Here is a 23,575-nt window from a genome sequence, read left to right as displayed (position 1 = left end):
TTTCTTTTTGCTTATGCTGTTTCTCCCTTCCTCCTTACTCCCTCCATTTGTGTTGGTTTCCCAGCCCCGCCCCTGTAATTAACTCAGGTTGCCAACTTAGGTTGTGTTCCTCATGCCAATATGCATTGACATACATGGGGATGGGAGCACATCGTTATTTCACAAAATTGTGATCATTAAATAGGTACTTTCCTGTATCTTTTTTTTTCTCATTCAGCATTACCTTGTGGAAATCTAATCAACTGATTTGATTCATTTTATTAACAGCCGTTTACTGTTTACAGTATGTACCACAGTTTATTTAACTACCCTGCTATCGATGAATAACCACTACCTTCTCCATCTTATGTTCCTGGGGAGGGTGATGTTTTTCGTGGTGTCATTTCTAAGTAATAGGCTCGTAGGAATGAGTGTCCCAGGTCAGGCTATAGAATGTTATTGAAAAACATAAAAGATAGCGTGTCCTTGGGTGGGGAGACTTATTATCACAAAAATGTCAGTTCTTCTAAAATTAACACATAACCCTAGTGCCATTCCATTTCAGTTCCAAAAAGAGTTTGGGGACAGGAGTTTTTTTTGTGTGTGTTTTAATTGGATAATATTGGCATAAAATATATTGAGAACAATAAATTCACTAGAAAAGCCAGAAAAAACAATTTTTAAATAATCACGATGTAAGACTTGCATCACTAGATGATAGGGCATATGATAAAGCTAGCTGTAATCAAAACAATATAATGTTTAAATGAAAGTTGAGAGCGACATCAGTGATAATAATTCAGAAACAGGTCCCAGCATAGAAGATAATCTATTTAAAGTCAGAGGGGGAAAGATGGCATATTTAATAAATAGTATTGGAGGTAACTGAATATTCATCTGGAAGAAATTAGAACATCATGTAGCAAAATTAAGTTCCACAAGATTAAATTACCTAAATTTAAAAGTTATCACAATGAAAATCCCTCAATTAAATAGACTTCGTGTCCAATCTAGGGAGACCTACTTAACCAAGACTGATAATACAAAAGCAGTACAAGAATATAGACAAAGGGTTTTTCAATAAGAAATAAACTTCCCTATGAGCAAAGAAACTGTAAAGAAAGCCGATAGAATTCTTAAAATTTCTAAGAGGAAATTGAAAAATGTACAAAGGAGGAGGACATTCAGAAAAGAGCAAATCCAAGTAGCTGAGAATCATGTAGATCTTTAAATTCACTCTTCACAGAAATGTTAAGTAGTAACAAAATATTGCTTTTTTCACCTCTCTCGTTGGCAAAATGACTAAATAGGCACAGCCAATTAAAAAGTATACTGTTGGGGCACCTGGGTGGCTTAGTCAGTTAAGTGTCTGACCAGCTCAGGTCATGATCACAGCTCATGGGTTCGAGCCCCACATCAAGGTCTGTGCTGACAACTCAGAGCCTGAAGCCTGCTTTGGATTCTGTGTCTCCCACTCTCTGTCCATCCCCTGCTCACATGCTGTCTCTTTCTCCTTCAAAAATAAATATTAAAAAAAATTTTTTTTAATTAAAAAAAAAGTATAGTGTTATCATCTTTTTAGAAGTAAATGTCATAGATATGTCACCCCTTGGCCTGACATAATTTGAGCCTAAAACAGGGTTGTTTTTAAATGACAGGGAATATGCTCACATTTGTAAATATTTTGGGATACTTTACATTTGTATATATTTTGGGTATTCTTGAAGGAGCCTGTTTGTTTTCATTCCCGGCAAATGCTTATTGTGCAAATACAGAAAGTATAAAAAGGAAGAAGGATAGTTTTCCAAAAATGCTAAAGCATTAATCTCTGGATATTTGAAAATATTTTGCTTTTATGGTGTTCTGTGTGGTCTTTAAAAAGAGTACATCTTCAATAAATATTTGAAACAACATATTAAAAATGGCATACACTGTACTTGAGAAAATGACCCAGAGTGACCATCACTGAAACATTTCAGTAAACCTACTGGATTTTAAAAGAAAAGTCCTTTGGGCATCCAAGCAAAAAAGATGAAGTCACTTACAAGGGAAAGAAAATCAGAATATCATCAGACTTTTCAACAACTGCTCTGTGTCAGAGGAAAAAACAATAACATATTTAAGATGCTCAAGGATCAAAAATGTCAGCCAAGGATTTTTATATCCAGCCAAACTGACTTCCAAGTATAAAGACTACAGACCCAAACTTACCAACTTGCAAGGACTCAGGGACTTTTGAGCCCTTCATGAGAAATGTTCTAGAAAATAGGACAGTGTCAGACAACCAAAACAACCAGAGAGACACTGACACAAGGACTAATGGTGACCATCAAATCCGTATTTATTTGTAGGATTACATCCAAGTGACAGTTAATAGGGTAGAAGGTATTGTATGTAATGGCCGTAAACCCTTTTAATATAGATGTAGTACAACTGTTTAAAAAGCTGAGCAGAGAATAGGGCAGAATGTAAGCAAAATAAATTTAGCTCTTTTCAGTACTCATCAAGGTGATAAATATATTGGTCTCGTTATTCTGAGGCTTGGTATATGTATGTTTCTAAGAGAGATGTGGAATAAAGCAGACGAGTAACTAGGTGATATTCTAAGTCATCTCTGGTATCCTGGATGAGTAGAGTATTCCTGGAAGAAAGAAAGCTATAGATACAGAATAGAAACTGGTAAAAACTGTATAGTTCTGAATTTGATTTAGAAGTGTCAGTATGAATTCCTGATGTATATTTAAAAATAATGTAGGTGTATGTGTGTGTGTGTGTGTGTGTATACACACATAGATACATGAGATTTATTATTTCTATCCATTGAAAAGGTTCAGAAACAACAACCAGCCTAGTAGAAATGATGATCCCTAGTAGTCAGACAGTGGTCTTAATATACCATTTCCCATCAAAAGAAGCCAGGGTTTTGGGGAAAGGGCTGATTCTAGGTCTTATACAGGAATTGTAAAAGATCAGGCTGGAGAATCTTGAAAGCCTGGAACCAGGTATCAGGAGAAGTACCAATATTTCATGTTGTAAGTGTTCAGGGACCAACGTGGAGAGGCTTCCATTGGCCAGAGATAGGATTTGAGCAGTAGCGTGGATAATAACTGGAATGGGTTGAAACACACCAACTGCCTTTAGCTCCGCTAGTTCATAATAATACTTAGCAACAACTAATTGTTCACCTCTGGAGGGTAATAGAAATCCAAATTATTATTATGTTGAAAAACAGTAAAAGGAAAGACATGAGCATTTATCCCGCCTTTCCTATATATTGTGCCGTTGGGGGAGCCAAATAGTAGATGAGAGGAAATTATTCCTTATAGAAATACTCTGGCTAATAAATGAAGAAGGGATGGTGGAATTAGAATATCGCCACTTTGCGACCTCTAACGAATTAACAGACCTGGGCACTGAGGAGCGGTGGCTGCTAACGTCACCAAAGAGACAGCCAAGGCGCGATTGCCTCCTGATGGAAGGACTTCCTTGCCAAATAAACAGAATCTGAATCTGATCAAGCCTCTACATCCAATTTGCAGGGAATTCAGAAGACAGAAGAGCATGTGAAACTATACCTTGTGGATGCAGTCAGCAGATTCCAGACTGGGAAATTCAGGTCACACAACCAGGTTTCTTCAGCAAATAAAGTGCAAGGGACAGAAAAGATGGAGGGGATCCTGTGGATTAAGGGACTTGAAAGACCTCAAAACTGGCTAGAGAGTTTAGGGCTGTACATTTGGTGAGGCAGTGATGAGCATGGAGGTGTGGGTTGTGATTGCTGTGGATGGGAGGAGAGGGTCTTGGAGTACTTCTGGGGTGTCTGCAAAGTTTCTCGGCCTGAGTGGTGGATACAGGGTTGTTTGCCTTATACTAATGCATTAAGCTGCTTACTTGTTTCATGCACTTTTCTAGATTGACACACTTTACAACTCAAAGGTTAAAAGGCTGGTGGAACCTAGCTCTGCTGACGGTCATTTACTAACTGAAGAGTGAGAGGCCTTTATTTCTGAAGTCACGCAGATAAAGTAATCGCTGTCACCCTGTTTCCCATGATCCCCATGTGCATTTGGTATGTCTGGTGAAGTATCTCATCCACTAGCAAGTATTTATTGAGCTTCTGCTGTGTGCCAGACCTATCCCAGGCACTGAGGATACAGCGGTGAACGACACAGAAAGCACTGCGTCTGTGGGGCTTACCTTCCAGTGGGGGAGAGAGTCACTAACCTAGTAAGATGATTTAGTACATTAGAAGAGGAGAGGGGGCTCTAGACAGATACTAACCAGGCAACAGGGTGAAGCGGGGAGAGGGGAGAAGGCCTTACTCAAAATGGCATTTGAATGAAAACCTGAAAGGGGGTGAGGGTGGGGGTTGCAAATCTCCAGGGAACGAACCTTCCAGTCAAGGACCTGAGAGTGCTGAGGCCCCAGGTGAGCACCACCGAGCGTGATGGCACAGCAGGGAAGCCAGTGTGGCTGGAGGCCGGACAGAGATGGGGAATAGCAGGAATTGAGGTTAGAGAGGTCATGGGGCAAGAGTTTAACGCACCGTCGTTAGGACTGGAGCTTTTACTTTGAGCGAGGTGGAAAATCCCTGGAGACTTGGGTACGGGATTTTTGTGCCGTGACTTAACATGTTAACTGAAGCGCTCTGGCTGCCGTGTGGAGGGGCAGGATTTGAAGCTGGAAGCTCAGTGAGGACACAGATGAGCTAGTGAGAAGTGTTCACCTGTCCGATACACGTTGAAGATGGAACTGATAGCTCTGGTGGATGGCTGGAATGGTCTGTGAGAGCAGGCCACCAAGGAGGGCAGGGTGGCCCCAAGGTTTGCGGCCTGACTGCAGAAGCAGAGAGAGTCGCGTTCACCCGAGACATTTCAGGAGCTCACCGGATATCCGAGCGGGGATGTGGAGTAGCAGTTGCACGTAAGGAGAAGTGTGTTCTGGGAAATAAGTTGAAGGCTGCCAGAAACAATATTTGAAACCATGAGACTGGATGAGATCACCATGGCCGTGATCGTAGAGAAGGTCGGCCGCCCAGGGCCCGAGTTCCCTGAGGCAGGTGCCCAGCGGCCAGCAAAGGATTCCAGATGCCTCACCCCTAGCTCCTGAGCCTCGACCAACTTTTCAGCCCCAGCTGAAAAGCCCCAGCTTTTCGGGTTTCTCTTGGATTTCCTTTTAGTCAATCTGAAGCCATGCAGGTCAGTGTTTCTTGGATTTCAGCACTACTGATTCAGTGTTACGTTACAGATGCAAAGTCCTAAATTGTGTTGTCTGTTTCTGTGAAAACAAGTGCTGTGTGGTCATGAACCAATTATATTCTTCTTGTTAAGTAGACTCTTTACATGCTGTAATTAGTGTGAAGGGAAGTAAAAAAAAAAAAAAAGTAATCGGAGGTTTTTATAGTGTCTTGATTCTCATTGGCTTGTTTGTTTGTTTTCCAGAAAAGCTCTGACTTGGAAGTACTACGCTAAAAAAATTCTTTACTACCTACGCCAACAGAAAATTTTAAATAACCTAAAGGCATTTCTTCAGCAGCCTGATGACTATGAATCGTACCTTGAAGGTGAGATCTCAGCGATGATCTTCCAATAGGCAGCTAAGTTGTCGCTCTCAGCAGTAGTGGATACCGTCCCCAAGGGTGGAGCAGTGGAAACGTGGACCGGGCCGGGCCGCGTGGGCTTCTGGAGGTGGGATTGTGTGGTCTGATCACTTAGGTAGGCAGAACTGCTCACCCTAGAGCTCAGATTTTGCCAGAATATTTGGCCATCAGCTGAAGCAAGACAGCGCCTTCTGAAGATGCACCACCAGTTCAAAGCACGAGGCTGATATTTTAGCTAATGAGGTTAAATTCCCTGTTTGTCTAAGCTTTCAAGCGTCATTTCCGAATTAGAAATAAATGTATCCAGTTTTGTCTCCATGGGACCTCATGCAGATCCCTTCACCTCCCTGGTTGGAGTTTAAGGAGGATGAAGTGCCCTCGCGCATCAGTGAGTCTGCTTGTCCATAATGAGAAGTGAGGAGGAAGAAGTTGAGTGGACGGACGCGGTGAAGGGAATAACTTTCTGTTCCTGCTAAATCGGGCAAGAACAAAATGTGACTTAATTTTTTCTTTTAACTACTTTAAATTCCTAGCGTATCACACAAACGCTCCCATAAGTCATGGTTACGGAGTACAGATACGCCTGTCCGTTCACTTTCATTCCCTGCTCCCCACAATTTACCCAGTTCGCCGGTTTTCTTCCTTGCCAGCATTTCCGTGGTCATGTGCCCGCTCTGTTACTGTTGTCGTGCGGGCTGTCACCAGCTCTCCCAGCAGCAGCTTTCTGAGTAGCACTTGCTTCCCTGAGCCTCATGGCTTCTGACCCCCTAGTGCTAGTCCAGCCTGAAACCTGGCCTTTCCACCACTCCGAGTGGCCACCTGATTTCCTTTGTTTGTTTGTTGTTGCTTTTTGGTGCCTTCCGTAATCTGGACCTCCCCTAGCCCCAGACTTTTCCCCATTACTCTCCAAAACACACCCTTTGCTCCGGCCAGTGTTGTCCTCCCTCCTGGCTTTGTATCTTCGTTAGTGGTATCCCCCTCTCAAATCCTGCTTGCCCGCAAGAGTTCCAGGTCCTGTGTAACTTCCGCTGAGCTTCTGCTGACTACTGCAACGCGTGCAGATTTTACTTGCCTCGGGAGGGGTGCGGGCAGTAGCATTGACTAGTAGACCATGGTTAATGTCTGTTTCAGGTGCGGGCATTTTTCTCCAACTGATCATTAACTTTCTTGTGTCCCTGGTCCTTTAACGTTATTATGATCCACTGCATACTCCATGGTGCCCAGCGTGGATTCTTACTGATTGTGTAAAAGTCTCATATCCAGAAGGAAGTGAAAAATCTGTTTCAGTTGATTAAAATCAAACAGCCTTATCACCCTGGAATTTTCTATGTGTACTGGAGTTGAGAGTCCCCCTCTCTGCTGTTCATTCCACAGTCAGGAACAGTTTAACAGGGTGTGTTTTCTGTAGCTTGTTTATAGAGAGGATTGCTTCTTTTTCATCTTCCAAATACAAAGTAACATGATTTTCCATAACTCATCCAATCAGTACTGTAGGCACTGGGTAGCCCTTGAAAGTTTTTAAGTGATTGAGCAGGAAGTTGGCTCCAAGGTTTTGATTCTTGGTGACTGACAAGAATAATCTGATAACTATTAACAAAGTCTAGGAATCATAGCATTAGGGTGGAATGGACTTTGGAGAAGTCCTGCAGCCAACAGGTGAGGAAACTCCATCCCGAGGAAGCCCAGGAGCCAATCCCTGGCTAGTGGCAAAATTAGCACTGGGGTCCCAACTCTTGTTCACTGCCTTCAGCTCCTTTGGGATGTTGAGTAGCGGGTCAAGATCCTAAATTGAATTTAAATGACTTAAAAAAAAAAGCAATAACTGCCGCTTCCCAAGTGAAATTGTCTTATAACCAAATGATCAAGTTAGCCGTTTGGCATCTGGCTAGAAAATGACCTAAGGTCGGGGCGCCTGGGTGGCTCAGTCATGTAGGCGTCTGACTCTTGACTTCAGCTGGGGTCGTGATCTCACAACTTGTGGGTTCGAGCCCTGTGTGGAGCCCTTCATTGGGCTCCACGCTGCCGGGGCAGAGCCTGCCTAGTATTCTAAATACATACATACGTACGTGATTCTAAACAAATACATACATACATACATACAAAACAAAGGAAAACGACCCAAGGTAATAAAGAGCAGAGAGGTGATTTTCAAGACACCGTGTCTCCAGTGTACTTTGTACAAGTCTTTGGCTACAGGTCCCCTGAGTGTCACTATTTCTGTAATTCAGAGGTATAGTTATCTCCAGAGTTCATTTACTATTTCACCTTTGAGGGGTACAGTTTGTGGAAATCTGTCATTGTGAGGGCTTTCAGCTTTTTAAATTTTTTTTTAAGTAAAGGAACTGGCTTATGCCATTAAGTGTTCGGAGTTCTTGGGAAGATCTCCTTTATAGCATTTATTCCTCTTTGTAATAGAGTATGGGAATATGCTGCATATCACGTGGTTTCTTGAGTCCATGACCTTTGAGAGAGAGTTTGGTTTATTTTTATTTAAAAAAAAAATATTTTTTTAATGTTTATTACTTATTTTTGAGAGAGGGAGAGACAGTGCAAACTGGGGAAGAGCAGAGAGAGAGGGAGACACAGAACCCGAAGCAGGCTCCAGGCTCCAAGCTGTCAGCACAGAGCCTGACGTGGGGCTGGAACCCACGAACTGTGAGATCATGACCTGAGCCGAAGCCGGACGCCCAACTGACTGAGCCATCCACCCAGACGCCCCTATTTTATTTTTTTAAAATAAAGTGTGTGAACTCCTTTGTTGTGAGAAGGTTGCTCCTTTTCCATGTATCAGCAGCAGGGTCTGGCATCTACAGATGAAGCTTATCTGGCAGGTGGTGGAAAGAAGGATGGCCCCAAGTGTCTGTGCTGAGTGACCAACTAATAGGACGAGGGCAGAAATAGGAATTTATTCAGTGACTCCTGTTTATTTTCAGGCGCTGTATATATCGACCAATACTGCAATCCTCTCTCTGACATCAGCCTCAAAGATATCCAGGCCCAGATTGACAACATCGTAGAGCTGGTCTGCAAAACCCTCCGGGGCATGAACAGTCGCCACCCCAGCTTGGCCTTCAAGGCAGGTGTGGAATTGCTTTGGATCCAACTGTATTTGCAAAAGAAAACCTAGCAGAGCTATTGGTTAATGTGAGAAATTCTGTAGTATGTTTCCATTATGTCACCAAAGAAGCAGTTAATGACACAACCACATGTTCACTTGGAAATGTGAAAGACTTTAACTTCATATTCTTTCCTCCACCCTGGACTGGCAGCACCTACTGAGTATTGTTAGGACATTGCCACTGTCTGCGTGTGACAGGTCGTTTGGGATGCTGGTCACAGCCTTGCCAGTGCTTCTGTCCTCAGAGTAGATCTCTGTGTTTCAGGTGAATCCTCCATGATAATGGAGATAGAACTCCAGAGCCAGGTGCTGGACGCCATGAACTACGTCCTTTATGACCAGCTGAAGTTTAAGGGGAACCGAATGGATTACTATAATGCCCTAAACTTATACATGCACCAGGTAAATGTGGGTGTATTAAAACATAATCATATGTCTTTTTGAAAGCTCATTTTTGATAAATTGTATAGTTTGGGGCACACATACATGGTCTTTTCATCTCTCAGTGCCCAGTGAAACTCACTTTTGCCTCCACTGTGAGGGTATTGCTGTGGATTTTTATTTCTTTATAGTGTCCTCTGTGTGAAAACCCTTGATCATTTCCTGTCTAGAAATACACATTTCTCTGACTTTGTTCGGTTAATTTGTGTCTTATGAACACTAAACTGTGAAACTAATCGTATCTTTTTCCTACACTGGCTCTAGAAGCGTTGGAAGAAATCTGGCCAGCCATTTTGGCCAAATTGATACTTCGTTTTTATGTGCTTCCTTCTTGACACTGTTTTCAGATCTATTCTGTTGCTCTGTATGCTAATCTTTTTCTGTCGTATTTCATACACTTTCCTTGAAATGACCTTAAATTCTTTTGGAAGAACAGCCTATCTGCGCTGACAGAGCGGAGCCTGCTTGGCATTGTCTCTCTTTCCCTTTCCCCCTGCCCCTCCCCTGCTCATTCTCTCTCTTTTTGTCTCAAAATAAATAAATGAAACTTAAAAAATGGAAGAACAGCCTAGATCACAGGCCTGTAGACTTTTTCTGTAAAGGGCCAAACAGGCCTTTTGGTTTGGCAAGCCAGATGCTCTGTGTCCCAACTGCTTAGTTCTGCCATTGTAGTTGAAAGGGGGCACAGACGTTACCAAAACAAACGGGTGCGGCTGTGTTCCAATGAAACTGTATACACGGACATAGAAATTTGAGTTTCGTGTAATTTTTAATGTGTCACAAAACGGTATTCTTTTGACTTTCTTTAAACACTAAAAAACGTGAAAGCTCTTCTCATGCGGGCCGTACAGAAACAAGTGGTGGACTTGGCTCGCGGACTGCAGTTTGCAGAGCCTTGATCTAAAAAAAAGCAAATCTTCATCCACTTAAACCACAAAACCTAGTGTCGTTCCTGATGCACAGTGAGTGCCTAGTGAGGACTTGCTTTGAAGGAATGAGAAGGGAGGGTTCGTTTCTGTGAAGCTAAAGGATTTTTTTTCTCCTTCAGGTTTTGATTCGAAGAACAGGAATTCCGATCAGCATGTCTCTGCTCTACTTGACAATTGCCCGGCAGTTGGGGGTCCCGCTGGAACCTGTCAACTTCCCCAGTCACTTCTTGTTAAGGTGGTGCCAAGGTGCAGAAGGGTGAGCCACCCATGCCATATGTTGTGATTGGTCCTCGGGATTCACTCCCACTGTGCTGAGAGGAAGTGTGGTAACGGAACAGAGGTCGACTAGGGCACGGGGGGGGGGGGGGGGGGCAGCTGTCTTGTTCCTTGGCCATCAGTGTCCGTATTCTGGTTCTGAGAGAAGGGCACTCTGGATCTTTCTGTATCACTTCTTAAAGCTGCATGTGAATTTACAGTCATCTAAAAGTAAGTATAAAGACTAGGACTAGGGGTGCCTGGGTGGCTCAGTCGACTAAGCATCCGACTTCAGCTCAGGTCATGATCTCACATTCATGAGTTCAAGCCCTGAGTCAGGCTCTGTGCTGACAGCCTGGAGCCTGCTTCCTTTCTGTGTCTCCCTCTCTCTGTGCCTCTCCCTCATTCGCACTCTGTCTCTTTCTGTCTCTCAAAATTAAATAAACGTTAAAAAAAACAAAAAGAGGAATAGAGGAGCACCTGTATGGCTCAGTTGGCTAAGGATCTGCCTCTTGATTTCCGCTCTCACAATTCCTGAGATCAAACACTGTGTCTGGCTCTGCACAGACCGCGTGGAGTCTGCCTCCCTCGCTCTCTGCCCCACACCCGCATGCACATGCACACTCTTTCTCCAAAATAAATAAACATTAAAAAACATGTTTAAGTTTGTTTATTTTGGAGAAAGAGAGTGTGTGTGAATGGGGAGGGGCAGAGAGTGAGGGAGACACAGAATCTGAAGCAGGTTCCAGGCCCCACGCTGTCAGCACAGAGCCCCACGTGGGGCTGGAACTCATGAACCGCAAGATCCCGAACCTGAGCCGAAGTCGGACACTTAACCAGCTGAGTCACCCAGGTGCCCCAAACTAAATAAACTTAAAAAAAAAAAAAAAAAAGAGTAGGACTAGGAGTTCAGGATTTTAGGTGGATCTTAAAATCCTTTTGTTGCAAAGCAGATCAGATCAAAGAGTTTTTTGTTTAACAAGGAATCTTGCCTTTTACTTTTTTTTAAGTTTTTATTTAAATTCCAATTAGTTGACATACGGTGTGATGTTAGTTTCCAGCGTACAATGTAGTGATTCAGCACTTCTGTACAACACTTGGTGCCCATCACAACACGTGCACTCCTGAATCTCCATCACCTATTTCTCTCATCCCCCCGTGCACCCCCCCTCCCCGTAACCATCAGTTTATTCTCTATAGTTAAGAGTCTGTTTCTTGGTTTGCCTTTTTTTTTTCCCCTTTGTTTGTTTTATTTCTTAAATTCCACACATGAGTGGAATCATGTAGTATTTGTCTTTCTCTGATGTATTTTGTTTTGCATAATATCCTCAAGTTCCATCCACATCCTTCCAGATAGTAAGACTTCATTCTTTTTTATGGCTGAGTAATATTCCACTATATATACACACATATGGATATGTATATGTATATACGTATACGGATATGTATATATACGTATATGTGTATATGTATACACACACATACATATATACGTATACACACATATATATACATATATACATATATGTATATGTATATGTATACACACACACATACACCCCACGTCTTTTTTATCCATTCACCAGTTGATGGACACTTGGGCTGCTTCCATAATTTGGCTATTGTAGATAATGCTGCTATAAACATAGGGAGCATATATCCCTTTGGATTAGTATTTTTGTATTCTTTGGATAATTACCTAGTAATGTGATTGCTGGATTAACCTTTTGAGGAACCTTCATACTGTTTTCCAGAATGGATGCACCAGTTTGCATTCCCACCAACAGTGTGCAAGGGTTCATTCCCCTTTCTCCACATCCTTATCCACACCTGGTGTTTCTTGTATTGTTGATATTCACCATTCTGACAGTGTAAGGTGATATGTCATTGTAGTTTTGATTTGTATTTCCCTGATGGCGAGTGATGATGAGCATCTTTTCATGTGTCTGTTGGCTATTTGTATGTCTTCTTTGAAAAAATGTCTATTTGTGTCTTCCGCCCATTTTTAATTGGATTATTTGCTTTTGTAGTGTTGAGTTTTAATGAGTTTTTTAAATATATTTTGGATACTAACCCTTTATTGGATATGTCATTGGCAACTGTCTTTTCCCATTCTGTAGGTTGTCTTTTGGTTTTGTTGATTGTTTCCTTCGCTGTGCAGAAAATTTTATTTATTTATTTACTTTTTATTTTATTTATTTTTTTGTTCTTTATTTTTGAGAGAGAGAGAGAGAGACAGAGCACTCGCAGGGGTGGGCAGAGAGAGAGGCGAGACACAGAAAGCGAAGCAGGCTCCAGTCTCGGAGCTGTCAGCACAGAACCTGACCCGGGGCTCGAACCCACAGACCCTGCCGTCATGACCTCAGCCAAAGTCGGTCGCTTAACCGACTGAGCCACCCATGCACCTCAGAAACTTTTTATTTTGATGAAGTCCCGTTTGTTTATTTTTGCTTTTGTTTCTCTTGCCTCTGGAGACCTACTTAGAAAGAAGATGCTACCTGTGCTCCCCTCTATGATTTTAATGGTTGCCTGTCTCGTGTTTAGGTCTTTCATCCATCTTGAATTTATTTTTATGAATGATGTAAGAAAGTGGTCCAGTTTCATTCTTTTGCGTGGAGCTGTCCAGTTTTCCCAACACCATTTGTTGAAGAGACTGTCTTTTCTCCATTGGATATTCTTTCCTGCTTTGTCAAAGATTAATTGATCATATAGTTGTGGGTTCATTTCTGGGTTTTCTGTTCTGTTCACTGATCTGTATGTCTATTTTTGTGTCAGCACCAGACCGTTTAGATCACTACAGCTTTGCAAGATAGCTTGAAGTCTGGAATTGTGATGCCTCCAGCTTCGCTTTTCTTTTTCAAGGTTGCTTTGGCTATTTGGGGTCTTTTGTGGTTCCATACAAATGTTAGGATTGTTTGTTATAACTCTCTGAAAAATGCTGTTGGTGTTTTGAGAGGGATTGCATTAAATGTGTAAATCGCTTTGGGTAGTTTACACGTTTTAACAATATTTATTCTTATCCATGAGTATGGAGTGTTTTTCCATTTTTTTGTGTCTTCAGTTTCTTACATCAGTGTTTTATATTTTTCAGCGTACAAATCTTTGACCTCTTTGGTTAGGTTTATGCCTAGGTATCTTACAGTTTTTGGTGCAATTATAAATAGGATTGATTCCTTAATTTCTTTTTGCTGCTTCATTATTGTATAGAAATGCAACAGATTTCTATATGTGGATTTTGTAACTTGCGACTGACTTTACTGAATTCGTGTATCAGTTCTGGCAATTTTTTGGTGGAGTCTTTTAGGGTTTCTACATAGAGTATCATGTCTTCTGCAGATAGTGAAAGTTTGACTTCCTCATTACCGATTTGGGTCCCTTTTATTTCTTTCAGTTGTCTGGTTGCTGAGGCTAGGACTTCCAGTACTGTGTTAAATAGCAGTGGTGAAAGTAAACATCTGTCTTTTTCCTGACTGTAGAGGGAAAGCTGTCAGTTTTTCCCCATTGAGGAGGATATTAGCTGTGTGTTTTTCATATATGGCCTTTATGATGTTGAGGTATTTTCCTTGAAACCTACTTTGTTGGAGGCTTTTATCATGAACGGGTGTTGTACTGCGTCAGAAACTTTTTCTGCATCCATGGAAATGTTCGTATGGTTCTTATCCTTTCTTTTATTAATGTGGTTTATCACGTTGATTGATTTGTGAATGTTGAACCACCCTGGCACCCAGGAAGAAATCCCACTTGATGGTGGTGAATAATTCTTTTAATGAACTGTTAGATTTAATTTGGTAGTATCTTGTTGAGAATTTTTGAATCCATGTTCATCAGGGATATTGGCCTGTAGTTTTCTTTTCTTTTTTTTTTTTTTAATTTTTTTTTGTTAAACGTTTATTTATTTTTGAGACAGAGAGAGACAGAGCATGAACAGGGGAGGGTCAGAGAGAGGGAGACACAGAATCTGAAACAGGCTCCAGGCTCTGAGCTGTCAGCACAGAGCCCGACGCGGGGCTCGAACTCACGGACCACGAGATCATGACCTGAGCTGAAGTCGGCCGCTTAACCGACTGAGCCACCCAGGCGCCCCTGTAGTTTTCTTTTTGAGTGGTGTCTGTATCTGGTTTTGGTATCAGGGTAATGCTGGCTTCATAGATTGAATTTGGGAGTTTTCCTTCTTTCTCTATTTTTTGGAATAGTTTGAGAAGAATAGGTATTAGCTCTTCTTTAAATGTTTGGTAAAATTCCCCTGTGAAGCCATCTGGCCCTGGACTTTTGTTTGTTGGGAGATTTTTTACTACTGATCCAATGTCTTTGCTGGTCATGGGTCTGTTCAAATTTTCTGTTTCTTCCTGTTTTAGTTTTGGTAGTTAATATGCTTCTCGGAATGTATCCATTACTTCCAGGATGTCCAATTTGTTGGCTTGTAGTTTTTCATAGTACTCTTTTAATTGTTTGTATTTCTGTTTCTCCTCTCTTACTTGTGATTTTATTTATGTGGGTCCTTACTCTTTTTTGATAAGTCTGACTAGAGGTTTATCAATTTTATTAATTTTTTTCAAAGAACTGGCTCCTGGTTTCCTGGATCTGTCCTGTTGTTTTTGTAGTTTCTGTATCATTTATTTCTGCTCTAATCTTTATTATTTCCCTTCTTCTGCTGGCTTTAGTTTTATTTTTCTTTTTCTAGCTCCTTTAGGTACAAGTTTAGGTTGTTGATTTGAGATTTTTCTTACTTGATGTAGTTGTGTATTGCTATATACTTCCCTCTTAGGACCACTTTTGCTGCATCCAGAGGTTTTAGACCATTGTGTTTTCATTTTCATTGGTTTCTGTGTATTTTTTTATTTCTTCTTTGATTTCCTGGTTGACCCATTCACGTTCAGTAGCATGTTGTTTAACCTCCTTGTATTTGTTTTATTTCTAAATTATTTCTTGTGGTTGACTTCAAGTTTCATAGCATTGTGGTCAGAAAAGATGCATGGTATATCTCAGTCATTTTGTATTTGTTGAGGCTCGATTTGTGACCTAATATGTGATCTGTTCTGGAGAATGTCACATGTGCACTTGAAAAGAACGCGTATTCTGCCGTTTTAGGATGGAATGTTCTGAATATATCTGTTAAGTCCATCTAGATCAAAGAGTTCTTAAAGTCTTATTTTGCAGTCTTCCATAAAATCTCCCCTCCCTCCCTCCTCACCAGAGAGAGAGAGAGAGAGAGAGAGAGAGAGAGAGAGGGAGGGTGGGGGAGGGGGAGACAGCAGGGTAGCCGAGTTCTTCACTCATGTGCACAGCAAATGCTCAGTTTCTTATCATCAGTGATGCCCCTTTTAGGTAAGGTTGGTGACTGATGTGCATTTTGTAGACCAGGTCAACAAGTTCTGTTTTGTTCTCCTTTAAGCTTGGTGTCCTATTGGACATAAAGCTTTTTTTCAGCTGTAGTCTAGCTTTTGTGAAAGAAATAGTTCATCACATAGTCAGAACTATCTTCTCATTAAATGTGCCATTTAGAGGAAAAAGAAACAAAGTTATTTAATTATATCCTGTGCTTTGAATGACCTTGTAATATCCTCTGGCGAGTGATGAGCAGTATAGTAGAAAGTACCTGAGCTTTAGTGTCGGGCTGGGTTCAGACCTCGGCTTCCTCTGAGCCTCAGTTTCTTCCTCTGTGAAAACGGAGCACGTTTTTCAAGCAGTTGGAAGATTGAGATGGCCCAGTGCTTTATACACCTAGTAGAGTTTGTGACTCATACCTGGAAGAAAGGCGTAACTCGTCTCTGTATTTCTACCCCCTAGTTTAAAAAATAAAACCTGAATAGTTGGAGCCTCCTGGGTATTCTTCATCCCCTCCTTCTTCCTCTCCTCTGCAGAGATAACCACCAGTTACCTGCAAGTTTCTGTTATTTCCATGCAAATTTTTATAGTTCATTACATATGTATATTTCCTTAAATGGTATGCATGGGCGTCCTTTCTTTTCCAGATACCCTTTTCTACACGTATTGCGTGGCTTTGGGTAGCAGGTACCCACTTTCCGTGATTGTAAATGGGGAATATGCTCTCTCAGTCCGTTCTCTCTGCCTAGGTAACCCAACCGATTTCCCCAAATATCTCAAAAATAATCTTAAATGCCCATGTAGTAATCCACCAAGGATCTCTGCATGATCTAAAGCATTTAAAACTGCAGTTGCCATATTATTTGCCACAGAAACGTATTGCTGGGCACAGTTGTGCATGGTAACAGTATCATTTTTTCTTCTCAGGCTACGGTGAATGTGCACTAACAGTGCAGATGAGCAATAAAATAATTTGTCCGTACGCCAGGCACCTGGCAGAATCAAACACCGAGCCCCTGGCTGGGTCCTCAGGGCAAAGGAGTCAGGAGGCCAGTGAGAATAGTGTGGGTGCACAGCCCATGAAGCAACGGCCGGGCTGCAAGCCCTCTCCTCACCTGGACCCACGTTCATGCCCTTGGTCTCTGATCCGTCCCTGCACCAAGACCCTGTTGTCTTACTTACTGTAACTTTATTGTTTACTAGTACCTGGTAGGTCAGATCCCCCCCCCCCCCCCCCCCCCATTGAGTTCTTCAGAATTTCCTTGGCTCTTCTTAGCCTTTTGCTCTTCTATAGATTTAGAATCAATTTACCAGCCTCCTTCAGAAGTCCATAAGGATGTTAATCGGTACCAGAGTTTACTTTGGATTGGATTCATAGATTAATACGAGCAGTGTTGTCAGTGTTTTGCTCCTGAGTCTGTCTGTGAACGGGATGCCTCCCTACACGTGTAAGTTGTCTTTAATATCCTTAAAAAGATTTTATTGTTTTCTTCATGAAGTTCTTTAACTTCTTGCCAGACTTACTCGTTAAGTACCTTAAATATTTACTGCTAATGTAAATGGTAATTTTTAAAATTATGTTTTCTAAGTATTGATGATGTATAGGGATACGACTGATATTTAGATATAAATCTGATAATCATCCCCTTTGCTGAATAAATTATTGGAGCTAATTGTCAACTCTTGTGGGTTTCCAGTGTAGATGGTCATATTGCCTGTGAATCGTGACCGTTTTGGTTCTTTTCTTTCTAGCGTTTGTACATTTGTTTCTTATACTTATTCTGATGGCTGGGTGTTCTCACACAGAGTTGAGTAGAACCAGTGATAGTGGGTACCCTTGTCTTGGGTATGACTTTAGGTGGAATGCTTTCAAAATTTCATCATCCGGCATGACGTTTGGAGTATTTCCTTTCATTGAGATTATCAAAGCTGCCTTCTAAATTCCTAGTTTGCTTAAGTTCTTTTTAGTTAATTATTATTAGTATTATTCTTTTTTTAGAAAGAGGGTGAGAGTGAGCGAGGGGCAGAAAGAGAGGGAGAGAGAATCCCACTCAGCTCCCCCACACTGTCCGTGCAGAGCCTGAAGTAGGGCTTGAGCTCACCCAATGCAGGGCTCAAACTCATCAACCAAGAGATAGAATCTGAGCCAAAGTTGGATTCTTAGCCAGCTGAGCCACCCAGCTGCCCCTGCTTGTTTTATTAAATAAGTAGGCATTCGATTTTTTTTTCCAAAATCTCTTTTCTGTGTCTACTGATAAAATCATACATTTTTCTTCATACGTGCTGAAATAGATTTTTTAACATTCAATTATCCTTTCATTCTTGGGGTACATCTGTCTTAATCATATGGATTTTTAAAAATACATTGCTGTATTTGATTTGCTCCTATTTTATTTAGGATTTTTGTCTGTAATCAATTTGTGTGTATGTGTAGTTCTTCTAGACTCATAAAAAGAGTTGAAGAGCATCTCTTATTTTTGGAACATTGTGTCTGTCTTGCTACAGGAAGTATATTAATATGACTCTAGGAAGAAATCTGGGCTTTTTAAAGCAGCCCAAGTGAGGGGCGCCTGGGTGGCTCAGTCAGTTGGGTGTCCGACTTCGGCTCAGGTCATGATCTCATGGTTCATGGGTTTGAGCCCCGCCTCGGGCTCTGTGCTGACAGCTCAGAGCCTGGAGCCTGCTTCGGATTCCATCTCCGGCTCTCTCTGCCCCTCCCCCACTTGTGCTCTGTGTCTAAAGTAAATAAAAATTTTAGAAATTAAATAAATAAATAAATAAATAAATAAATAAAGCAGCCCAAGTGAAAATCTCCTGCGTGGTTTGCAGTGGGCATAAGATCAAAGTGGAACAGCTGCTCAAAAAAAAAAAAAAAAAAAACACAACTGTCCCTGAAACAAAGACCCTCAGGAGTCCTCAGAGAATGTTCTTGGTAATGGTGATGAGGACTGGCTTCATGTGACCTCCTCCCGCCGCTCCGCTCAGCTCAGGCCACCACCCTTTTTGAGAGCACGGTTCACGGGAGGGGTGGCAGGGTCAAGTGCGGGGGCTCAGCTCTCTGGTCTGGAGCCAGGTTCCCAGGCTGAGCCCTGAGTGCCCACCGGAGTGTGTCTGCAGGGTCGGGGGTGGGACACTTGGCAGGGCTGGGTTCTGTAACTTTCCTCACAGCCCCAGGGGCCCAGGGCCCACAGACGTTAACTGTGCTAATCTGCAGAATCATAAAGTGCCTCGGGCCTTCCCACCCAACTTCTGATAGAGCGTTTTGTAGACTAAGGTCAATAAATTCTCTTCTGTTCTCTTTTAAACTTGGTTTGATCTGGCTTAATCTCCTCGCAAAACTGTATTTGATGGCACGCATCGGTGCCGTTTCCTAAACATCTGTGTCCTGAAGTCTTAACACAGCAGGGAATGTCTAAAGGGTCAGATTTTGAACTTTAGACAAGGCCTGACTATTTTAAGTGAAAATGCTGCTGTGTTAATAATATTCAGTCTCTAATTTGAGCTACTTGTGGGGAGGGGGAGGGGATGTTAGACATTGCCTGTTCAGCTCTGACTTGAGATTGGGCTAACTGCCTGTGCTGTCTGGATAGGGCGACCCTGGACATCTTTGACTACATCTACATAGACGCTTTTGGGAAAGGGAAGCAGCTGACAGTGAAAGAGTGTGAATACCTGATCGGCCAGCACGTGACAGCAGCGCTGTACGGGGTGGTCAACGTGAAGAAGGTGTTACAGCGGATGGTGGGAAACCTTTTAAGCCTGGGAAAGCGGTAAGGTTTTCGTGGTTTTCCAGCACTTCTGCAGAGTGCGTGTCTTTGGAGGCTCGGATTGCCTCACAGAGGATTTTATTTGATGGGCCTCCCGTCATGCGGCAAAGCTGTGGATGCCGGGAGGCACAGCTGGGCTGTCTGCGGCTGTCTACCCACCACAGAGAGAAACGCATCCTTGTGACATAATGCTGTCCTGGCTTAAGATGTACTGAGTGACTTTGACACTCTTGCAATGGACTTGGGCGCAAGTTTTCTGTAATATTTTCAATATTTTCTTTAGTAACCAGAATATTTGAGACTGGTAAAGGTTACTTTTCAGGGCAGTATGTTCTTCGGTCCAAGTGCCTTGTCATCCTTTGGTTTATACATTTCTATCACTTAGATAAGAAAGCAAACAAAAGTATGAAACCATTCTGCCTCTGAGTCCAAGGGAATATGTCTTACAGGGAAAATAGAAGATTGTATGTTGTAGTCGTAGTTCCCTGCCTAACGGTGGAATTCTTTGTTCTTTTAAAATAGGCTGTATTTTTTAGAGCAATTTTAGGTTCACAACAAAATGGAGTGGAAAGTACAGAGAGTTCTCCTAGTACCCCCTCCCCCGCACCTCCCCAACATCCCCCATCAGAGTGGGACACTGGTTACAGCTGACGAACCCCCACAGACACGTCATCCTCAGACTCTACAGTTAACGCCCGGCTTCCCTCTTGGTGGCGTACGTTCTGTGGGTTTGGATGGACGCACCATGACGAACCAACCGTCGTGGTATTGTGCGGAACAGTTTTACTGCCCTAAAAGTCCTCTGTGCTCCATCTAGGCAGAATCTAGTTGTGATTAAGTGCAGCGTTATTGAGGTGACTATACAGTGAAAGTGCTTACAGTTTTCATGCCCATCACCAAAGTGGGGTACAAAAGTTAACGTTTCTTCTGGGGCTTTTTTAATATTGTTACTAAGATCATTGTAACTATTTGCTGAACAGAGAGGAGGTATCGGAATCCGAAAAGGTGTGTGGCCTTTGTGTCCATTACTCATAAAACCTGGGTCTTGCAAAAGAGGGTCTCAGCTGAGAAGCAAGCAGAAAGTGAGGCCGTGATTGATTTCCCCCACCAGGGAAGGCATCGACCAGTCTTACCAACTCCTGCGAGACTCCCTGGATCTGTACCTGGCGATGTACCCGGACCAGGTGCAGCTTCTCCTCCTGCAAGCCAGGCTCTATTTCCACCTGGGCATCTGGCCAGAGAAGGTAATTATTTTACTTTGATGCTTTGCACTTGCGTTAGAGAGGAACTCTAGCTTGAAAGGCGGCTCTTGGAAGTTTATCCTCATATCAGCCTGGAGGATAGACGTGAATTTATTCACTCTCCCCATCTTGGCCTGTCAATTAAATGGTTTTTGTCTCCTTTAAATCTAAAAAACTTGGCTACACTGCCAGGGGTTGCCTGTTCTCTTTGTGGTCCATGCCTTAAACACCTGGAAGCACAAGGCCTCAGCTCTGCAACCCACCTGTTGGTGCCCACACGGGTTCCCCCCGGGTCACCCTGACTCAGCAAGGGGAAGCAGAACTTCAAGTGTTCACCCTCCAGCAGTGCTGGTGGTGCTCACACTGACCATGTGAGCACCCCTGTTTAACAAAGGAAAAGTAGATCTTGGCTGTGTTCCGGTCCAGCTGCTGGGTTTCACGGACTGGTTCCGTCTTTGAAAACTGTGGATTCTGATACAGTCCCACTTGGGCTCCTCCTTTTTCTAATGTCCCCTGTGGCCAGCAGCAAGCCCTTTCAGAGGACCGCGGCGTCTGCGATCAGAAACGCTCCTCAGCAAGCTGTGGGTGCAGCAGGTGTCTGAGTGCGAGGGTGTGTTATAGCGTGGGAGCGGCTGCGCCTTTCCGTCACGCGCTGGCTTTTCCAGGGGAATATGTTAATCATTATGTCTGTTTAGAGCAGCCTGGCGAGAGAATTTTGTTGCGAGTGCTCACAGGGACGTCAGCATAAAATCATCCGTTCGTGTTGTTAGAGAGGGGTAAACAGTATGACCCCACATTGCTTAGGTTTAAACTATCTCATTTATTCCCCACTTCAAAGATGTGGAATCGTTCTGAGAAAGGACCCATCGGTAGGAACATCCCTGAGCTCCTATCTTAAGAGGTCATCTGTAGTCCAAGTAGGAGATGTCCTCCCGGAACATCCTGTGGTCTGCCAGAACTAGACCCTCTACCCAAGTTACCGCCTACTTCCCAGAACCCTCTTATCCACAGCTCAGTCGTTTATTTTTTTCCCCCACTTTATTTTTGATGCTGGGCTATACATAACTAACTCTTGTCACTTCTTTCTTCAATTAAGGAATGTCACGATAATTTGTAGAATGCTGAAACCCTCTCAAAGCATGACTTTTTAGATGTAAATTCTGTATTAAATTACACATCAGCCTTAGAAGGGCTAAGGTTAACATCTGCCCTGGGGGAAAGTCTGCAGGAGCTCTGGCATCCTTACCTTTCTTTGATGATGGACTCCGTTCAGTACTCATGCTGTGCACTGGGGAAATACCTCAGTACCCTCCGTGGATGACCGAGAGTGCCATCCTGCCAAGCAGATGGCACTAAAACAAGATGCCAGTTGCTTACGCGCAGAACGTTTTTCCTCATGACGACCATTCGTTTGCTTCTGGGGTTGAGCACCTTAGACGGCCCCTCATGCGGGGATCAGGAATGCAAAGCCGCTCCCCTCCATGAGCGTGCACTTGAGCTAGGCGGGCGCCACCGGAGAGAGTGGGAACACGGGGGCTTCTGATGAGGAAATTTCCGGGGGACACTGAAGCCATGAGGAAAGGCTCCTCTCCAGAGAAAGTGTTTGAGGTGGACCTTGAAGGGTGGGAAACCATTTCGGAGGGCAGAAAAGGCAGCTGTTCCCGTGGGCAGGGGCAGCCTGTGCCTGGCACGGAGGTGGACGGGCCCGGCACTGTGGGCCCACCCGACAAGGGTCTGTATGCCCGTACTCGTATATGCGCATGGAAACGTGAGCAGCTGTGTGCATATTTTTCAGATCAGCTTCTGGAAGGCTTGGAATTAGTGTGGCCTTATTAGTTCCCAAACTGGGAAGACTGGAAAGTCAGCTTGTTTTCAGTTGAAGTAAATCGGGAAGAGTGAAGAAACACAAGCCCTCCGGGTCACTGTCGTCATAGTCCAGGGTCCTTGTGGCTGTGACAGGAAGAGACAGTGGAGGGCGGTCACATTTTGAAACGTCACTGGCACCAGACGCCTCCTTCCAACCCTGTGGGGTGGATGCTGGGTTTTTGTCATTCTGTAGATAGTGAAACTGAGGCAGCGGGAAGTCAGGTAACCCGCTGAGGCCGCCCGCGCTGGCGTCAGTGGCGTTAGGAATCGCGCACAGGCAGTTCGGTGCCCGAGCCCACCCGCACGCCTCACCCCTGTGGGCCAGCGGGCTACGGGGGGGACGGTGAGGCCGGCCCCCCGGGCCCGTTCTGCTTCCTGCTGCCAGACCTCCCTCCTCAGTTTGACCCATAGCCCTCCCTCCCTTCCCTCACCCTCCTCTACGTCTCGCTGGAAAAGATACCCTTCTGGTTTTTTCCAAGGCAGCTCTCTGTGCTCCAGATCCCACTCTGTTTTCCCTCATTTCTCCTTTGTCTACGACTCCCTGCTTCTGCTGTCTGCCGTTGGCGTTCTGCTGACTCCGATCGATCTTTCTCATCTTTGGGGAAGAAATGAAACGCGCTCCCATGACATCCCTGCGGCCGCCTCCTTATCTCCTCCCCTGCAGGACTCCAGCCCCAGATGGCCGCATGCCTGGCCTCCCACCTGCGCCCCAGAACATGGGGATCATTTCCCCCCTCCACACGCCGCTCTTGCCAAGGAAGCCAATGACCCCTTTTGACAGAAACCGTTCTTTTTGTTGACGAATCCACAGATACTTGTCTTTCCTTATCTTTCTGGATCACTGAGGGCCATTCACTGCTCAGAACACTCTGTTCCTTTGAGTCTGGTCCATGGTTCTCAGCCTCTTGCTAGTTCCGTGTCCTATGTTTCTTCCCCGCAGGGTAGTTTCTAGACTTCGGTGAACACCTTTCCCCGAGGTGATGTCACCTGGCCTTGCTTCAGTTACCGTCCACAGGCTGACCGCCCCCGACGGACGCTCTGCCTGGACCCCGGGC

At 43.7% G+C, this 23,575-nt stretch overlaps 1 protein-coding gene across 4 annotated transcripts in view; it reads left to right on the top strand.

The window, feature by feature from the left end:
- The window catches only part of FBXO21 (F-box protein 21), a 47,077-nt gene that overhangs the window by 4,989 nt on the left and 18,513 nt on the right, over positions 1 to 23,575 (top strand). For 3 of the 4 annotated variants that reach the window (XM_042909452.1, XM_042909451.1, XM_042909453.1), the window contains exons 4-9: positions 5,421 to 5,542; positions 8,512 to 8,658; positions 8,962 to 9,098; positions 10,186 to 10,322; positions 19,237 to 19,416; positions 20,525 to 20,657. In XM_042909452.1, the coding sequence (XP_042765386.1) occupies positions 5,421 to 5,542; positions 8,512 to 8,658; positions 8,962 to 9,098; positions 10,186 to 10,322; positions 19,237 to 19,416; positions 20,525 to 20,657 (856 nt within the window). Of the gene's footprint in view, positions 1 to 3,556; positions 4,903 to 5,420; positions 5,543 to 8,511; positions 8,659 to 8,961; positions 9,099 to 10,185; positions 10,323 to 19,236; positions 19,417 to 20,524; positions 20,658 to 23,575 lie in introns of those variants that run through there. The other variant, XM_042909454.1, reaches the window with a different exon arrangement.

Source organism: Panthera leo, chromosome D3 (assembly GCF_018350215.1).
Source record: "Panthera leo isolate Ple1 chromosome D3, P.leo_Ple1_pat1.1, whole genome shotgun sequence".
Lineage (NCBI taxonomy): Eukaryota > Metazoa > Chordata > Mammalia > Carnivora > Felidae > Panthera > Panthera leo.
This window is presented reverse-complemented; position numbering and strand designations above follow the sequence as displayed.